The sequence below is a fragment of the Nannobrachium achirus genome, assembly GCF_963921795.1.
Source record: "Nannobrachium achirus genome assembly, chromosome: 3".
Taxonomy (NCBI): domain Eukaryota; kingdom Metazoa; phylum Chordata; class Actinopteri; order Myctophiformes; family Myctophidae; genus Nannobrachium; species Nannobrachium achirus.
In genome coordinates, this window is record NC_137812.1 from 68,850,452 (window position 1) to 68,868,239 (window position 17,788).

General features: G+C 41.9%; 1 protein-coding gene across 1 annotated transcript in view; it reads right to left on the reverse strand.

Annotated features, from left to right (window-relative positions):
• The window catches only part of fam193a (family with sequence similarity 193 member A), a 77,949-nt gene extending 61,830 nt beyond the window's left edge, over positions 1-16,119 (reverse strand). Inside the window, exons 1-3 of the mRNA XM_080722753.1 lie at positions 15,650-16,119; positions 7,592-7,666; positions 4,482-4,733 (exon numbers count right to left, since the gene is read on the reverse strand). Of these exons, the coding sequence (XP_080578879.1) occupies positions 4,482-4,733; positions 7,592-7,666; positions 15,650-15,937 (615 nt within the window). The 5' untranslated portion in view covers positions 15,938-16,119. The remainder of the gene's footprint in view (positions 1-4,481; positions 4,734-7,591; positions 7,667-15,649) is intronic.
• Positions 16,120-17,788: the final 1,669 nt, after the last annotated feature.

Consider the following 17,788-nt stretch of genomic DNA (forward strand, 5'->3'; position numbering starts at 1 on the left):
GGTCAGACGCAAGTTCTGCTCACACTCTGGGCGTGTAACAAATCACAGCCAAAAATCACACCATTCCATGCACACCACTAGAAAGAAAAGAAAGGCTGTGTTCTGGAAATAAAGAGAGAGAGAGAGAGAGAGAGAGAGAGAAACTGCCTTCTGTTGAATCACAAGATTTTTCCACACTTAAATTAGCCACGGTCTAATGAAGACATGCTGAGAATAGACGACTTTGATTACTACTACGATACACAGTACACAACAAGAGGGGTTCTCAAAGTGGGGTCCAGGGACACCCAGGGGTCCTTGAGGGGGTCCCCAACAACATTAGAAACAGTTTACAAACAGTTTGCTAAACTGCTTTTATGGGGCACACCATTTTTAGATCAGGGTCCATCCATGGCCATTTAGTGGTCTTTGCCATGCTTTTAAAAACATAAGATTAGATTTTACTTTCATGCGAGGCAGAAACTGTCGTGAAACACACTCAATTAATAATTAGTAATTAGGGGTGTAATCAATTTAATTTGATTATAAAAGAAAGATAATCAATTCTACTGAAATGTATTGAAATGTATGTTTACTATTGTTTTAATCAGTAGCAGAAACACTGAGAATAGCCACTCTACGAGCTCACAAGGCATCGCAAAGCGAGCTTGTAGAGATTCAGTTGCAGCTTCTGAGCTTCACCCAGCATATGGCTGATGTTCAGCGGCCCTTTGACATGTACAGTACAGTATTTTCTGGACTATAAGGCGCACCTGACTATAAGGCGCACTGTCAATGAATGGTCTATTTTCAAACTGTTTTCATATATAAGGCGCACGTGACTATAAGGCGCACATAATAGACGCTACCGTTGCGTTATGCATCCAACAGATGGAGCTGTGCTAAAGGGAATGTCAATGTCAATGAATGATCCATATATAAGGCGCACTGGACTATAAGGCGCACTGCAGTTTTTTGAGAAAATTAAAGGCTTTTAAGTGCGCCTTATAGTCCGGAAAATACGGTATACTAGCCAGGGCAGACCGGGAGGTGAACCTCTGACCTTCTGATGTGATGAACCAGACAGCTTCTAGCTTCACCACAATAGTTTTACCCCAAAACCAACATCTACCCGAGTGTTGAATCACGGTTTTTGTTTAACCGGCCGCGCCATCTGCGAGGTCAGCTCTGAGTGTGAACTGTCAGATAATCTGATTAACAAGTTGTACTCTGTGTGTACACTTACATCTACTATGTTCTCAAATTCAAAACATCAATCTGTGCGTGCGTGCGTGTGTGTGTGCGTGCGTGCGTGCGTGCGTGCGTGCGTGCGTGCACTCAGCTGAGCACATGAACAGAAAGAGTGGAGTCGCTTTACGCTGTCATACCACATAAGCGTGGCATAAGCATTAAGAATAGCATTGATTGCAAGGCCAGTGAACATCAACTGTTCCGTTTAAACAATAAATAAATGGCAAGAGAGGATAAGGCAGGCACTAATTGTTAGGTAGGTGGCAGGACACTGTTGAATGGTTGAATGGCTCTGTGTGCAGCGGTGTACTGTATGTGACTGACTGAGAGAGATGCACAAACATGCTTGATGTGTGTGAGAAAGATGAAAGAAATGCAATACTCCTGAATTAACTACCATGTCCTGGAAAATTCAAAACCTTTGACGGGGTGCCATGATATCATAGTTATAGTGCCTGGTGGGAATTGCTGCTTGAGTCTTTATTAAATAATGTATTTTGTTGCTCTTTACTTTACTATGTTCCATATATATAAATATAAGTTTGTTTCTTAACCCATTTAGGCTAGTCCGATTTGAATAAAGCCTTAAAGACCGATTTGAAAATTACTGTTTTTTCTGGAAAACGTATTACTCAGCCTCTGTAGCAGTTAGAAACAAAATTCCAAAACGATTTTATAGCTTACAGCTTTGGCTTAACCTTTGGCTTTCATAGGAAAAAAAATAAATAGAAAAACGTAAAATATATATTTTTTTAAATGACTGTACTACACAAAAATGTGTTCCCGGCCTGAGGGGGTAATACACTTTAATGTGTACCTGTCCAGAATGTATCTGAAATATTCCAGATACATTTAGTTATAACTATATAAGATCAAACATGAGTTAAGCACTGCAAAAAAAAAAACGTTTATTTGCATAGAAGATCTCTGGGACTCTTCCACGGGACCTCCTATACCAGTCCTGGGATGAATGAAATACATTGAACACAAAGCAACATCGCTGAACCGCTCCACCGCAGTCAACCTTACAGTAAACATCATTTTAGCAACCTCTTTAAGCCATTCAGAACGGGTGCACATTATTGTGTGTCATTATTTTATGCTTTAACTATTGAAAAATAGCAGATATACAAGCTCACAGCGCGGCACCAAGTGCCGCGCTGCAAGCTTGTAGATCTGCAATTTTTTGAAAAATCGTGAAAATTAGAATTTTGACCCGATTCCATACAGGTAAGTGTCTTTTGAGTCCTTCTAAGATTTTTTGAAAAACCCATGTTTCCATGTCAGCAATCTGGCCAGCCATCGTCAAAGAAAAGGTCCTTTTCACTTAAATGGAGCTCAGTTAGTCTGTTCTTGAATCTTGAGAGACTACTATGTCAGTGGTTCTCAAACCTTTTCATAAGAAGGACCCCCAAAATGATATGTTTTTGTCCACGGACCCCCCATCTCAAAATATTTAGTTCCAGGGACCACCCAGAAGCAAAATTTGAGTTACAAACGTTCGCTTTGAAAAATACATACATTCAAAGATTTGCACACATTTTCACGACTTTTTCAAAAAAATAGCAGATCTACAAGCTCGCAGCGCGGCACTCGGTGCCGCGCTGTGAGCTTGTATATCTGCTATTTTTCACTGGTTGAAGCATTCAATAATTCTAGGCCTAAATAGGTATTAATGATACAATTCCAAAGGATTGAGTTAACATTCACCTGCTCTCATCAAGTCAACAAATACAAGTTAAAAGCCATGCATACATAAAAGGAGTCTCTCCTTCTCTCTGGGTCTCGTATTGTTTACAGTGGAAAGGTCACACTGTTCCTTGTGTCAGCCTGCAGCAGGCAGAGCTTAGCGTGTTTTTAGGGCTCCGAGTATCAAAAACGGTAACAATGTTTCAACGTCTAACAACAGAGTGGCCTTTCCGGTGGTCTCATAGCAACAACATGACCAGAATGTCCTACAGTACATGCATCCGTCTAGTGCTGCTTAAAATAATTAAAACCAGTAAGACTCCCTAATCGGGAGATAAGCGACCGTAGGTCGCTTATCTCCACAAATAGGGCAAAAATGTGTTTTTCCAAAATCTTCCTGATCCATGTTGATGACATGAGTGTAGACATGCTGTGTAGTGATTTTCGTGATTTTAGGGCAAAATCTGTAGGAGCAGTGTCCAAAAATGTGTTTTTAAAAATCGACCTGAAGGTGGCGCTATATGGGACAGATTCATGGTGATGGGATGAGTGTAGACATACTGTGTAGCGATTTGCGTGATTTTAGGGCAAAAACTGTAGGAGCAGTGTCCAAAAATGTGTTTTTAAAATCGGCCTCATGGTGGCGCTAGAAGAGGGCCATGTGAGAAATGAGAGGTGGGGTGTCCGCGTTGCCTTGGCGGACGAATAGGTACCGGCGCCCGAGTTACGGCATTTTATGTGAGCTGCAGTGGAGGGGGTCCTCCACTGGGGGCGCCACCACTTTTGCATCCGTTCTGGAGCACCAGGAGTCGGTGGTCCCCGGGAATTCCCCGTGAGCAGCCCCGTTGGGGTGGTCATTTGGTCATTTTTGCACATTTGGTCATTTTTTACATCTGGGGGTCCCCCAGGGACCTGGGGGTCCCTGGAGCTCCGGGGGTCCTTGGAGGTTGTAGTTTGGCAGCCAAGGAGCGTGTGTGCAAAATTTGGCATGGATCGGGGCAACGGTTGCGGAGATATGAGCAGGGCAATAGTGTGACGTGTGAGGTGTGACAGACAGACGGACAGACAGACAGACTGACTGACTGACAGTTTGTGGAGGTTTTGATAGTAAGTGCGACCTACGGTCGCAATAAAAAGTGCCCAGTGGATACCATCTCATCTATTGTCTGACTGGACACAGCGGCATGCAGTGTTGATTTTGTTTAAGAAAAATGTTCAACTACCTTTTCACACTGAAAACTAAATTAAACTTAGCTATGATGACTAAAACTATAACTAAATATACTGGCATAGACTCAAATACTTGTGATTTTGTCTGCTGATTCAAGCTAATATGTCAATGTTTTGCAATTGTAACTACTATTGTATCCCTGTAGGGGGGTTTTGCTTTAAGTTCCATGATTTTGCATAGCGAGCAAGCATGAACCAAATTCAAACACGGAGCCCTTTAACGGCAAGTTTCACTGTATTCCATTTGTTGCAATAAATGGTTGAATCTACTTTGACGTGAGTGTTCCTGACTGACAAAACGTTCAGAACAGCGACAGCCCCGAGTCACTCACCCCCAGCGACTGCTCCAGCGTGGCGTGCCGGTCCTCCTTCTCCACGGTGCGGCGGCAGTCGGGACACACCCACAGGGGCAGCTGCAGGGCGCTGGGCGTCTTGGCGGGCCCCGACGAGCCGTTCTGGCCGGGCAGCCCGCCTCCGGCGCCGTCCGCCTGGAGCACGCTGTCCTTGCGCTCGCACCGGCACAGCAGGCAGCGGTCCCCGGCCGTGTAGGGAGCCCGCTGGTTCAGGCCGAAGGTGAACGGGGTCTGTAGGAGGAACGGAGAGAGAGAGAGAGAGACAGGGGAGTAAGCACTGCAGCAGTCACTTTAGCTTCATCTACAGTAGGTAGAAGAAATGATATGCACTGCAGCCATCAAATATGCTGGTGCTTTGTGCAACGATGATATAGTCGCTGGTGCTAACTTATTCAGGTTTTTTTTTCATAAATTAAAGGGATATTTCACTTTCAAAAAATCTTTTGGTAATTTTATCATCTAATCAGGCTTTTATGAATACCCTGAACAGTTTTTAATTAGCTTGATTGAATATTTAGATATTTGATGTAAATTTTACCAGGCCCTCTCCCCACACACACCCATTGTAACTTCAAACTTCATTTTAAACATGATAGATTCATTAAAAACACCCATTATTTTTTTCTGGTGACTCATATAACCCTCCTAATATGTGAGCAGGCTGTGTTTTTTTTTATTTTTAACTCACTTAGCGCCGAGCGACTTTCGGGGCGACTAACTAATGATGGCGTTTAGTGCCGAGCGACTCGGAGCGACTTTTATATAAAAGCATTGTTTAAGCTTTTAATTTGGGTTGATAGACGGAGCGGAACGGTTAGCTTACCTTCGACTAGCATACAGATGAAAACCGTGAAAAAAAAGGATACGATTATGACGTCACCTTTAAGCCATAGCTTCCTGTTTACGTAGGCCTCTGTTAGCCGCTAGGCTCAATGCAAACCATCCGACCCTCACGTAGCTTCACTAGGTCGGATTTTGATTCGGAAACTTTCTGTGTGGCATCTATATACGTTCCGATGCCCATACCAATGGTGGTTTGAGACGATCAAGCACGAATTGAGCAGTATTGAGCTCAAATGGCGGCCCGCGGCCTGTCCATTGAATGTCAATGGAGAGCATGTCATTGTACCATCCTGTTATGTCCTGAACCTCTTTTTTTATTCTGACTTAACATGGGACCATGGAAAGTCTATGGGCTATGGCTCACTCTAGTGGTCATCTTGTGGCATTCGCAGGCACGTGTACCTGGTTATGTAATGTGATTTTGGGGATTCAATATAGCTATTTCCTGGCGTTATAAGCGCAGATTCATATTGAAATCTGGCTCGCTCGGCGCTAAGTGAGTTAATAATTATTTTTTAGTATTTCATGTTTTCCCAAATAATTATTAAAAATACACGAAAGAAGTTATCGAAAAAACACGGCCTGCTCACGTATTAGGAGGGTAGTATGAGTCACCATAAAAATAATGGGTGTTTTTAATCAATCAATCATGATTAAAATGGAGCTTGAAGTTACAATGGGTGTGTATGTGGAGAGAAGCCCTTCCACTGCTCCCTGTTGAAAGTGGAATATCCCTTTAACGCCCTACTTGATCCTTCTACAGCGTCACACAAAAGTATCAAGCGTCGCGTTTTGAGCTTTTAGATCTGCTACTTTGATACTTTAGAATTTGAGCGGTTTCCACCCGACAGACGATATAATATTGACATGAATACTATGACAGAAGTACGTCTCTCAAGCCAGACCAAATATTCCACAATCTTCTAACGCTATACTGTATACGTAAGTCTGTAACTACATCTCCCGAAAGCAGTCATCTGTTCCGTCATTTCCGTTCATGAGAATACATTTTAAAATATCTTTAACATATAATGTATTTTAATGCCAAGCAGCAATATATATATATTATAAATACTTTTTTACAGTAGGACAAATTTACACAACAGAGTAGGAGAGGAGGCACACATCCGCTAAGGTTTCTTCACATTTTCAGTGTCTCCATTGCACAGACTGTATGGCAGAAGTCAATATCGTGCAAGCCAACGACTCTCTTTAGAGACTACAATAAAGATATATTGAACATTGCATTTAGTATACATAACACAATGCTCAACAGTCGCTGCATCTTGCCAATCTTGGTGATCTCCATATTACCACAGTTGGACATTGAACGCTTGACGTTTGCATGTCTGCATTTGCAGTAAAACAACGCTCATAAAACATCACACCGTGCAGGTAAACGAGGACGGGGGAAAATAAGTAATTTCTCCTACAACCAGCTGTCATGTTTTGTTTGCAGCTTAACCCACTTAACCCATTCAGAACGGGTACACATTATTGCGTATCATTATTTTATGCTTTAACTATTGAAAAATAGCAGATATACAAGCTCAGATATACAAGCTCGCAGCGCGGCACAGCTTGTAGATCTGCTATTTTTGAAAAGTCGTGAAAATTAGAATTTGGACCCGATTCTATAAGTGTCTTTTGAATCCTTCTAAGGTTTTTTTGAAAAACGTATGTTTCTATGTCAGCAACCTGGCTCGCCATCGTCAAAGAAAAGGTCCTTTTCACTTAACTGGAGCTCAGTTGGTCTGTTCTTGAGAGACTGCTATGTCAGTGGTTCTCAAACGTTTTCATGTGAAGGACCCCCAAAATGATATGTATTTGGCCACGGACCCCCATCTCAAAATATCTAGTTCCAGGGACCACACCAGAAGCAAAATTTTAGTTACAAAATGTTCGATTTAAAAATACATATATTCAAAGATTTGCACACATTTTCACGACTTATTTCAAAAATAGGAGATCTACAAGCTCGCAGCGCGGCACTCGGTGCCGTGAGCTTGTATATCTGCTGTTTTTCAAGAGTTAAAGCATTCAATAATTCTAGGCCTAAATGGGTTTTAAGCCCCCTATATCCTTCATTGTGGGCCAAATAGCGGGGAAAATAGCCGATCCACAAGCACACAGGATGTGCCACGCATTGTGAGTTGGTTGATCATCAGCCATTTTCTCAAGAGGGGGAGAAAATAAAAGTCCCAAAGTGGGGATTATTAACGTGCGGTTAAGGAAAATAAGATTACCTGCAGAACGCCGGAGAAGTCAGCGTTGACGGGTCCTTCCGTAAACTGTGGCGTAACGTTACTGTTCATCTGAACCTGAAGGGGAGAGATACACACACACCTCACCGTTAAGACCACAGCCACTACTTACTCATTAGTACCAAAGGAACAGATCAATTATCCGTCGCAGGAATGTCTGCCTTTGTAGTACGACTGACTTAGGAAGACACAAATTATCCCCCCACCGTGTGTAGAGCACAGGGTTTGCATTAACTTGTGTTTGGTTCATTTCTTTGAGCTACTTATCCTATATGGTGAGCTACAGGTCAAATTCCTCATAGTTTTTAGCGTTCTAATGGTCTGGAGTTCAGCAGTGTCATAGCAATGCAGGGAACTAGGGATGGGAAAACAATCTCCATTATCGTTTATCGTGATAAAAACACACAATAATCGTATCGTGGAGATTTAAATGTATCCGTCATGCACTGGGATCAATTCGCCTTTTAGTTGCCAAGCTGTATATCCGGAACAATCAATTTAACCAAACATAAAAACTCAGCTTTAAATTCTACAGCTGTGCCGTCATACAAATGTTGTGTCACCTTGACAGAGAGGTTAATGCAGTCACTGAGGAAAGAACTGTACGTTGTTTAACACTGTCTGCCCCTGACCTTGCCGATAATAACGAGGCCATAAATTCAATTTTGCAAATATAATCCAACTCTATGTCTATAATTGGTAAGATGCAACTTAATACTGATTGTTATTCTGGCGCATATTTGTGCACGTAAGACTGGGTGACCACACTAACCAGACGATTTGCTGAAGTTTACTTTGAACTACTGTACATGTTTGCTATCCTTACATAGGACAAAAGAGATGAGGCCTACACCAATATTGAAGAGGTCAACCATCCATGGTGAATAAAAAAAAACACAGGTAAAAGTGAGGTCACAGCTCATAGCCACAGTGCAAAAAGAGTAGCATTTTCTTCCATTTTAAATATGTGTCAGATATCTTCCTCAGAGTGTGCTATCCTTATATGATCATGTATGAGAACTGCTGGGATTGCTCTCTGAATGATGGCGTCCCCCCTGAGGTGTACAAAAATAGCACATCTACACAACATGATGCATTGCGAGCTCGTAGACGGGCTATTTTAGGCAAAGACATCGATTAGTAAGAGACAGGTAACCACCGGCAGCAGACAAGACTTTCAAGCACAAACATCATCAAAGCTATAATAAATGGCATAGCGTAAGATGTGACATATAAAGCAAAACATGACAGGGCTATGTTTAGTCATCACTCCTCACTGAAGTACATTGTGTTGCTGTCGGCCAGAAACCTCTCGTCTCCATATTCAGGGACGTGCTGGCCATTGGGAAAAGCGGGCCAACTCCCGAACGGCCAGTTCATTCCCAGCCGGTCCAGGCGGCCATTAGGAAAAAAATAAAAATAAAATGTCGTTCCATTTTGGGGGCTGGGCGGCCAAGTAAATCGTCACTGTTGGGCAGAAACCTCGTATCTCCAAGTTTCAAATGTGTAAATTTTTTCGCAAAGCAAAGCCCTGCTTCATCATACAAGGCCGTCGCACAAAAGTAGTGAAAACAGCAGATCTACAAGCACACAACACCTCGGGGTGCGAGGCGTTGTGTGCTTGTAGATCAGCTGTTTTCACTAGTTTAAATCATTTTTAAAATGATACAAAACAAACGGTTTTGGACATACACGGTTTCCATCCAACAACGACAAAATATAACTCATGTACAGTAATTGGCCCACTGGCTTGTTGTCACTTGTCATGATCTGAAATGGCAAATCTTTGAGTAGCAGCAGTGCTATAGAGAGAGATCTCTCTCTCTATAGCGCGCAATGAGGGCCTCTCCAACTCTTTTTCCCGGGCTGAATCAGGGGCCCACCATGTCCCTGTCCATATTTTAACTTTGTATTTTTTCGAAGAAATGCCTGTCCTACTTGATCATTCAACAATGTCACACAAAAGCATCAAAAGTAGCAGATCTACAAGCTTGAAATACGCCGACACATTTTGAGCTAGTAGATCCGCTACTTTTGCTATTTTTGAATTTGAATCCAGAAAATGTTTGACCGATGAGGTTTCCACCCGACAGATGGGGCTGTCAGAATTATTACATAATCGTCTAATCGCGATTATTTGACATAATCGCAATTATTTTTCATAATCGTCATAATCGTTTCCATGTTGAAAAATGTTCATATCTTTAAAAAAAAAAGTCAAAAATAGTGGAAATCGCAGATCTCAAAGTTGTGAGCTTGTAGATTGGCTATTTCCACAATCAATGTTCTTTTTTAAGTCTAAAGTTGTCAAATATGTCAGTAATGTCTTTGTATATTTAGGTTATGTGTCATATCTACCATGTGCAATTTAAAAGCCAAATGCCAAACAGAAATGTAATTGTCAACGACAAAAACATAATTAAATCGTTAATCGCAATTATTTGAGTGACAATTAATCGTCATGTAAAATGTCATTTGCTACTGAAAACACTGACCCAAGTGACGAAGATGCTCTCTAATCCCTATCAACCAAAATATCAAAGTACCTATATTATCATCACGATCACTATTATGTAACATCATTTAATTGTATCATAATGTATTATTATTGTATTTTTTATATTGTTCAGTCCATTACATTGGTGCACACCTCCCTACGAACGGCAGGTAAAAATGAGCTCCATCTGGTACAACGGTTGAAATGTGCATGTTGTGCATGTCAAATAAACAGAATGAAGTCAAACTAAAAGCATTGTCAGTGTACATTGGTAAACCTGCATTTTTCACAGCACAAGACAAGGCATTAAAACACGAGTGATTAGGGCTGTCACGATTATGACATTTAACATGATGATTAATTTTCACTCAAATAATTGCGATTAACGATTTAATTGTGTTTTTGTCGTTGACAATTACATTTCTGTTTGGCTTGTAGGCTCTGAAGTTGCACATGGTAGACATGACACAAATATACAAACCCTAAATATACAAAGAAATTACTTACATATTTGACAACTTTATACTTAAAAAATAACATTGAAAGTGGAAATAGCCGATCTACAAGCTCACAACGCGTCTCAACGCGTTGTGAGCTTGTAGATATGCTATTTCCACTATTTTTAACTATAAAATATATATGAAAATGTTTCAACATGTAAACGATTATGACAATTATGAAAAACTAGTCCTTACCCGTTCAAAGATATGAGCTCCGAAATGATGTGCAGTGTGTGGGTTATGGGGTGTGCACTGTGCAGACAGTATATGAGGGATGGAAAGTAACTTTCTGGTGCTTGCATGATAATATGTAGGAGCATCAATGTAAGAAATACCCGTTTCGTTTAAAGGCTACAGAGATACTGTGTACCGATCTACATGACAACATCTGAAAGAGGGCCAGCCAACACCCCCCCCCCCCCCCCCCCCCCCGCCCACCCACACACACACGCACACACACACAGAGCTGGTTAAACATGTTGCCCCATGCTAGATGCAGAATAGATATGCCTCATGCTAGATGCAGAATAGATAGTAGTTACACCATAAAAATGCTAATATACAGCATATGATTTGTGAAAGTGACAAACGGGCTTCACAGTTATGTCAGGTGTGTTCATATGCTAATGGTGATGCGATTTCAGATCAATTGCTCCAGCCACTGAGGAGAAACGCTGTGACAGACAGACACTCAGACAGACAGACACTCACTCAGACATTCCGAAAATTATATGTTAGATAATCACCATTATGTCAAATAATTGCGATTAGACAATTAAATAATTGTGACAGCCCTACGAGTGATGCCAGACGAGAGGGACCACCAGGGGTCCAAAATGTACCTTTAGGGTCTTCATTTCTGAGAAGTGTTGGCTACAAATGGACCCATTGAAACACATAAGGGTCCATGTGGTACCACTCTCCATGTTAAATTGCGTATGGGACGCCTAATACAGTCTAGATTGGGATCCCAGACGAAACAATGTGAGGGTCTTAAATAATGCACATATCAAACCGGGGGTCCTTGAAATGAAACAGGTTGATAATCACTGATAACAGACAGACTAGCGTTGCAAAGGGCCTTCGTTCTGGCTCTTTATCAGACTATGAGCCTGAAGATGAAGACCTTGAATCACTGGAGCTGCAGTACAGTGTTTCTTTTTGTCTTTCATAAATATATTCATGAAAGCCGTTCAAGAAACCACTAGGTCATCAGCACGCCATTTCAGTCAACATGTCCAACATCCTTGACCAAGTTATCAATAGCAAATATCTTGCAGGAACAATCCCCATCTATATGACTTGGGCTCATGATTTAGGAATATTACTAGACTTCTTTGCAGCAACCATATTGTGGTCACTGCAACTAAACCTACTGGTAAAGAGGCTGAATTTGAGCTATGAAAATGCTTAGTTTGAACACACACACAACAGACAGACAGACAGACAGACAGACACACACACATCATGTCACTCCTAAAGAGGGAGAAACCATTTAATAGCTAATAACCCAGAGTAAATAAGTCTGAGATACCATCACCATAAGAGATGTCATGATGACATTTTCATAATTTTTGTATAAAACATTTAGCTGGTGAAAGTTACAGGAGTTCACATGGTGTGAGACATGTAAGCTTTAAAACACAGTAATCATTAATTATGTCTTCCGAGGGCTTTAGGGAAAGACTAGAGCAACATCAGTCGCTTCACTCTCAGCGTAGCACAGCAGCGCTAGGGGGGGGGGGGGGGGGGGGGGGGGTGTACTGTAGAGTACATCAGCTGCAGTATGAGCAGGCTACTTGCAGGGACGTGCAGGGCCCCTGATTCAGCCCGGGAAAAAAGAGTTGGAGAGGCCCTCATTGCTGCTACTCAAAGATTTGCCATTTCAGATCATGACAAGTGACAAGCCAGTGGGCCAATTACATGAGTTATATTTTGTCGTTGTCGGGTGGAAACCTTGTATGTCCAAAACCGTTTGTTTTGTATTTATCATTTTAAAAATGATTTAAACTAGTGAAAACAGCCGATCTACAAGCACACAACGGCGTTGTGTGCTTGTAGATCTGCTGTTTTCACTACTTTTGTGCAACAGCCTTGTATGATGAAGCAGGGCTTTGCTTTGCGAAAAAATGTATACATTTGAAACTTGGAGATACAAGGTTTCTGCCCGGCAGTGACGATTTACTTTGTTGGCCGCCCAGCCCCCAAAATGAAACAAAGGCTGACATTTTATTTTTATTTTTTTCCTAATTGCCGGCCTGGACCAGCCGGGAATGAACTGGCCGTTCGGGAGTTGTCCCGCTTTTCCCAATGGCCAGCACGTCCCTGGCTACTTGATAACCAAGACAAAAGCATAAAGAGTTGAAGTCAGTTTGCCTACTTCTCTACGTGATAAAAATGTCCAGCGCTGAAACTTGCCGTCTGTCGCCAATTAATAGCGTCATGTAGCATCGAGGTAATAATGTGTTGCATTTAGCATGATCCAACAGGCCTACATTTAATGTAAGACATCATCAATGCCAAGGGTTTTACAAGCGGGCATAACATACAATACATGTTATGCCCATACATGGAGATCCCTGTCTGAACCAGCCACACCACTGTCATGTCACCTGTTTATGCCCATGTATGGAGATCCCAGCTCTGAGTATCTGACAGTGATGTCACCTGTGATGTCACAGTGATGTGTCAGGGAACCACAGTGTCAGGTGTGACATGCAGACAGAGATACGTGGACAAGATGTGCCGGTTTCCATAGTTAACTGCGACCTACGGTCGCAATTATTATTATAATGTTTTCAACCTGCTGTGTTGGAAACAAAGCAAGGTTAAACTTGGTTGGTAAAGTTGAGATGACCACATGACTGATCATCCCTGATGGGATTTATACTTAAATGCAGTATCGAATCGATTCGATCATTTTGTTGCTGTCGGGTGGAAATCGATACTGTTACTTTTCAGAACTAGAATTCCAAAATAGCAGACCTACAAGTTCATAACGCATCGTTACACGTTTTGAGCTTGTAGGTCTGCTATTCTTGCTACTTGTGTGTGGTACTACTGTATGATCAAGTGGGGCTTTCATTTATGACAGAACATAAAAAGAAGTTTCCGCCCGAAAGTAACAATGTATTATTCCAGTGTCTATCCGACCTCTGGGGAAAAAAAGATAATGGTTTCATTTGCGCCTTAAAGTTGTATCAATGTTATTTATTTTTTGTATGTGCACTTTGATTTTGAAAAGTACTTTATAAAAGTGTAATAATTTATTGTCAACTCAGATTTCCATTCCATAGCAAATGAAAGACGATGTGCAGGCCATGTCGATAATATTTCATTCTATCGTTATCGTGAGCCCAATAGTGAATCATATTGTTAAATGAGTGTATCATGATTCATGACACTAACTAAGCCAATATAAAAGTATTTATCCGACACCGGATTAGTTAAGTCATGTATCTTGTTCCTTATGCTACAGATGTGCAATTACCAACTATTTTCTGGGAGCTTTAGATGGCTCTGTGTGTCATTGTTTGGGAAAAGAGCTGCCAGCCTTGCTCATCAGACACAGTTCATACCAGGAATGCTTTCTGGCTTTGATTATCAGCTGGTTCTACAATACCTCAGCACTGCGGTCAGCTGTAATGTTTGTAAACATTGGAGTAAAAACAGACCAGGTTTTTGATTTACAGCGAGGGTTAAGAAAGTTGCAAATTGGATATTATTTTCCATCCACAAATCAAAATCTAAGTGTTTGTGTGTGTGAATTGTTATAACCCCATTATACTGTATCATGTTCATAACAAGTCCCAGATTGGGCCTTTTAAAAAGCCATATACATACATTAAAAATGCCTTGATTAGTTCAGAGACATAATATAATGATGGTTTATAAACACTGGAAGGGCCGTTCATAAGTCAGACTGGTGAAAACGGTCCAAACAAGCAAAAGGCCTGAACTAAACGTCAACTAACTAATAGTAGCCAACATGCTAGCTTGGGTTTTTTTTCCTCCCTGTGCAGCTGTAGCCAGCTGTAGGCCGGTTCCTAAACAACCCAGATGTTGAGATCAACAACACAACAAGGTTAAATGGTTAAATAAGGGACGCATAGCATGTCGAACTAAGGCGTTGGCTCGTTTAATTAAAAACACATACATGAACGTCTACAACAACCTAAAGTTGTGTTGGTTTCTAGCTTTAGCTGTAGCTAATTGCAGTGGCTAACGCCTGCAGTCACATTATATGGTTTTTATAGGCCAGGAATAAAGTCGACAGTCACCGGCTTGGACAAAACCAGGCTGGTTTTAACTGCATAGATAACTAGCAGGCCAATGTACTGCTCATTAAAGTGTAATTAACCAGCTATTATAGGTCAAATAAACTGCTAGTAGCTTTAGTGGTTAGTTAGCTATAGCTGCTCTATACCACCACCTCAGCTGTTGGCATATCAAGGATGCGTCCGTGATGTCACAACTAAGCGTCATGTAGCGGAAGATCTGCATTCTGCACTGATACTATCATCATTGTAACTTGCTCAAATGATTGATTGTAAAAAATAAAAAAATAAAAATGTTTTACAGCAACAATAATGTCATAATTTACAAATCCACCGAAACCATAAAAATAGAAAAACTGGGAAAAAAAGGGGAAAAATAGGGAAAAAATAGGGATGGTCAAAATAGGGACGAAGTGTCCCGATGATGAAACAGAATGATATATTATTACTACTATGGCCTGAAACGGGTTTAGACACATGCACACTACCGGGTGCAATAGTGTGACGTCACCGCCTCCTCCTTGCCAATGTGTCCGTGCTGTCGTATCCCTCAGCCCAAAGGCCCGCTGCTTGGCTGCATCAGTGTGTATGTATGTGTATGTGTATGTTATCATGTCGTGGTTGTGTGCGGGGTGGACGCGGTGTTGAAGCCCCGCACACACGCACGCACGCACACACACATACACAGTGGCACCGCAACCGGCCCCGCACACACACACTGCCACGCACCGCACGCACGCACACACACACACGTACACTCTCTTACCTCTCCGTTCAGGCCCATGAGGGAGCCCCCCACACTCCCGGTCCCCCCGGCGGCGGCGGCGCTGCCGCCGGGCAGGGCTGCTGCTGCGGTGGTTCCCCCTCCATGGTTGTGGTGCACCAGCAGGGCCGAGGCGGCGCCCACACCGCCGGCCTTCAGGCCGGCGCCGGTGCCGCACACGGCGGACACACTGCCGCTGCTGCTGCCGCTGGTGCTGCTGCTGCTGGAGCTGCCACCGCCCCGCTTGTTCTTCCTGCGCTTAGCTCCTCGCTTAGCGTCGGTCGGACTCATCTCTTCTTTCTTTTATTTTTTTAATGTTTTCTGCCAACGAGAACAACGGAGACAACTCGCCGCCCGGTGTTGGCAGGGTCTCGGCTGGAATGTCTGGCCGGAATCCTCGCGCGCAGTCGGAGGATAGCGGTTTTATTTTTATTAGAAAAACAACGACAGACACTCTGCTACTAAAGTCTAGTGCAAAGCTCCCGACTTGATAGATTCCAATATGGCCTCTTCTGACTGGACTCTTCGGTGCTCGAGCGCTTGCGTTGCAAAGCCCCCCCCTCCTCCTCCTCCTCCCGGGGCTTATGGGAAATGGAGTTTGTGGCGGTGGAGATACTGTTAGGCCAGGGGTCTTCAATATTTTCAGCCCAAGGATCCCTTAGCTGAGAGAGAGATGAAGCAGGGACCCCTACAACCTGTTAATAGATTACGTATATTTTCATCTTTTGGCAGCACAATCATCAGTGTATTTTGGATTCATGTCAATTTGAGTTTTCAGATATTTGTAACCACTTGAACCGTCAATACTTATAAAACTTGACCTTTCACTCTGTATTTAGTCTGCTCTTTTTCCCCTCTACAGTACACCAAAGCTGTTTGCTGAAAATAGCAGATCTACAAGCTCTGCGAGGCGTTGTGAGCTTGTAGATCTGCTATTTTTGGCTAAAGTTCTCAGAATATGGATGCCACGGTTCAAGTGGTTAATATAAAAAAGGAGAAAAAAAGGTTTCTATCACACTAAGATTTGAAGGACCCCTTGTAGTAACTCGAGGACCCCCTTGGGGTCCCGGACCCCCTGTTGAAGACTGCTATAGGCCTACTATAATATTATTAGTATTAAAAAGTAGCTACAAAATAATAATGAGAACACCTTTTTGGGCAGTTGACAAGCCTTTAATATGTGTTGGAAATGTCAAATGGTTTACAAAATAATAATGAGAACACCTTGTTGGGCAGTTGATAAGCATTAATAAATATGTGTTGGAATTGTCAAATGGTTGTAGTACTGTGCAGCTGACATCTATATATAAAATAAGAACTTGAGTACATTTTATCTTTAATATCAAGGCGACACATATTGTGAGCTTGTTTTCAAATAGCATAGAGAAAGCAGTCTATATTTGGACATAATTGGTTTATGTGCATGTGTTTTGTACAAAAGTAACTTGTACCTTAACTTGTAGGCTACTAAGTAACTTTGATCGATTGAAAGCTTTATTGAAGTTGGCATAGGAAAAGGTACAGTTTCATGACAGTACAGTTCACTGGTACAAGGTCAACTAAAAGGATACACCCAAAAAAAAAGCCTATGCATGGCTTTTCAATTGAGGTCATTTTTTAATTCATGACGAAGTACTCAAGAAAAAGTATCTGAAAATTGTACTTGCATATGTATAGCTACAGTACATATCTAGTCAAACTATTAATTTAACGAATGTCTGTCTGTCTGTCTGTCTGTCTGTCTGTCTGTCTGTCTGTCTGTCTGTCTGTTTGTCTGTATGTCTGTACTCTGACGTCATAGTACTGATGTAGGTACTATGATGTACTGAACACCATATATGGGCATAAAAGAGCCAGACAAGACAGCGGTAAGAGATCTTCTCTATATAATGCATGGGCATTAAAGGGACACAGACAGACGAATACAACGGGTAGGCACCGTAGGCTAGATTGCACAACAAGCCTGTATGTTATGATGTTATGAAGTTATGTAGAAAAAGTCAGCTATTTTCACTTCCTTTTGGAGTAGGAAGTTTGACGCTTTGCCATGGTCACGCCGTTTAAAGAAAACTCCCGTTTTTGATAACTTTTCATCGTTAAGATGTCTTGTGTATAGAATTTGAGGTGATTCTTCCACATGTG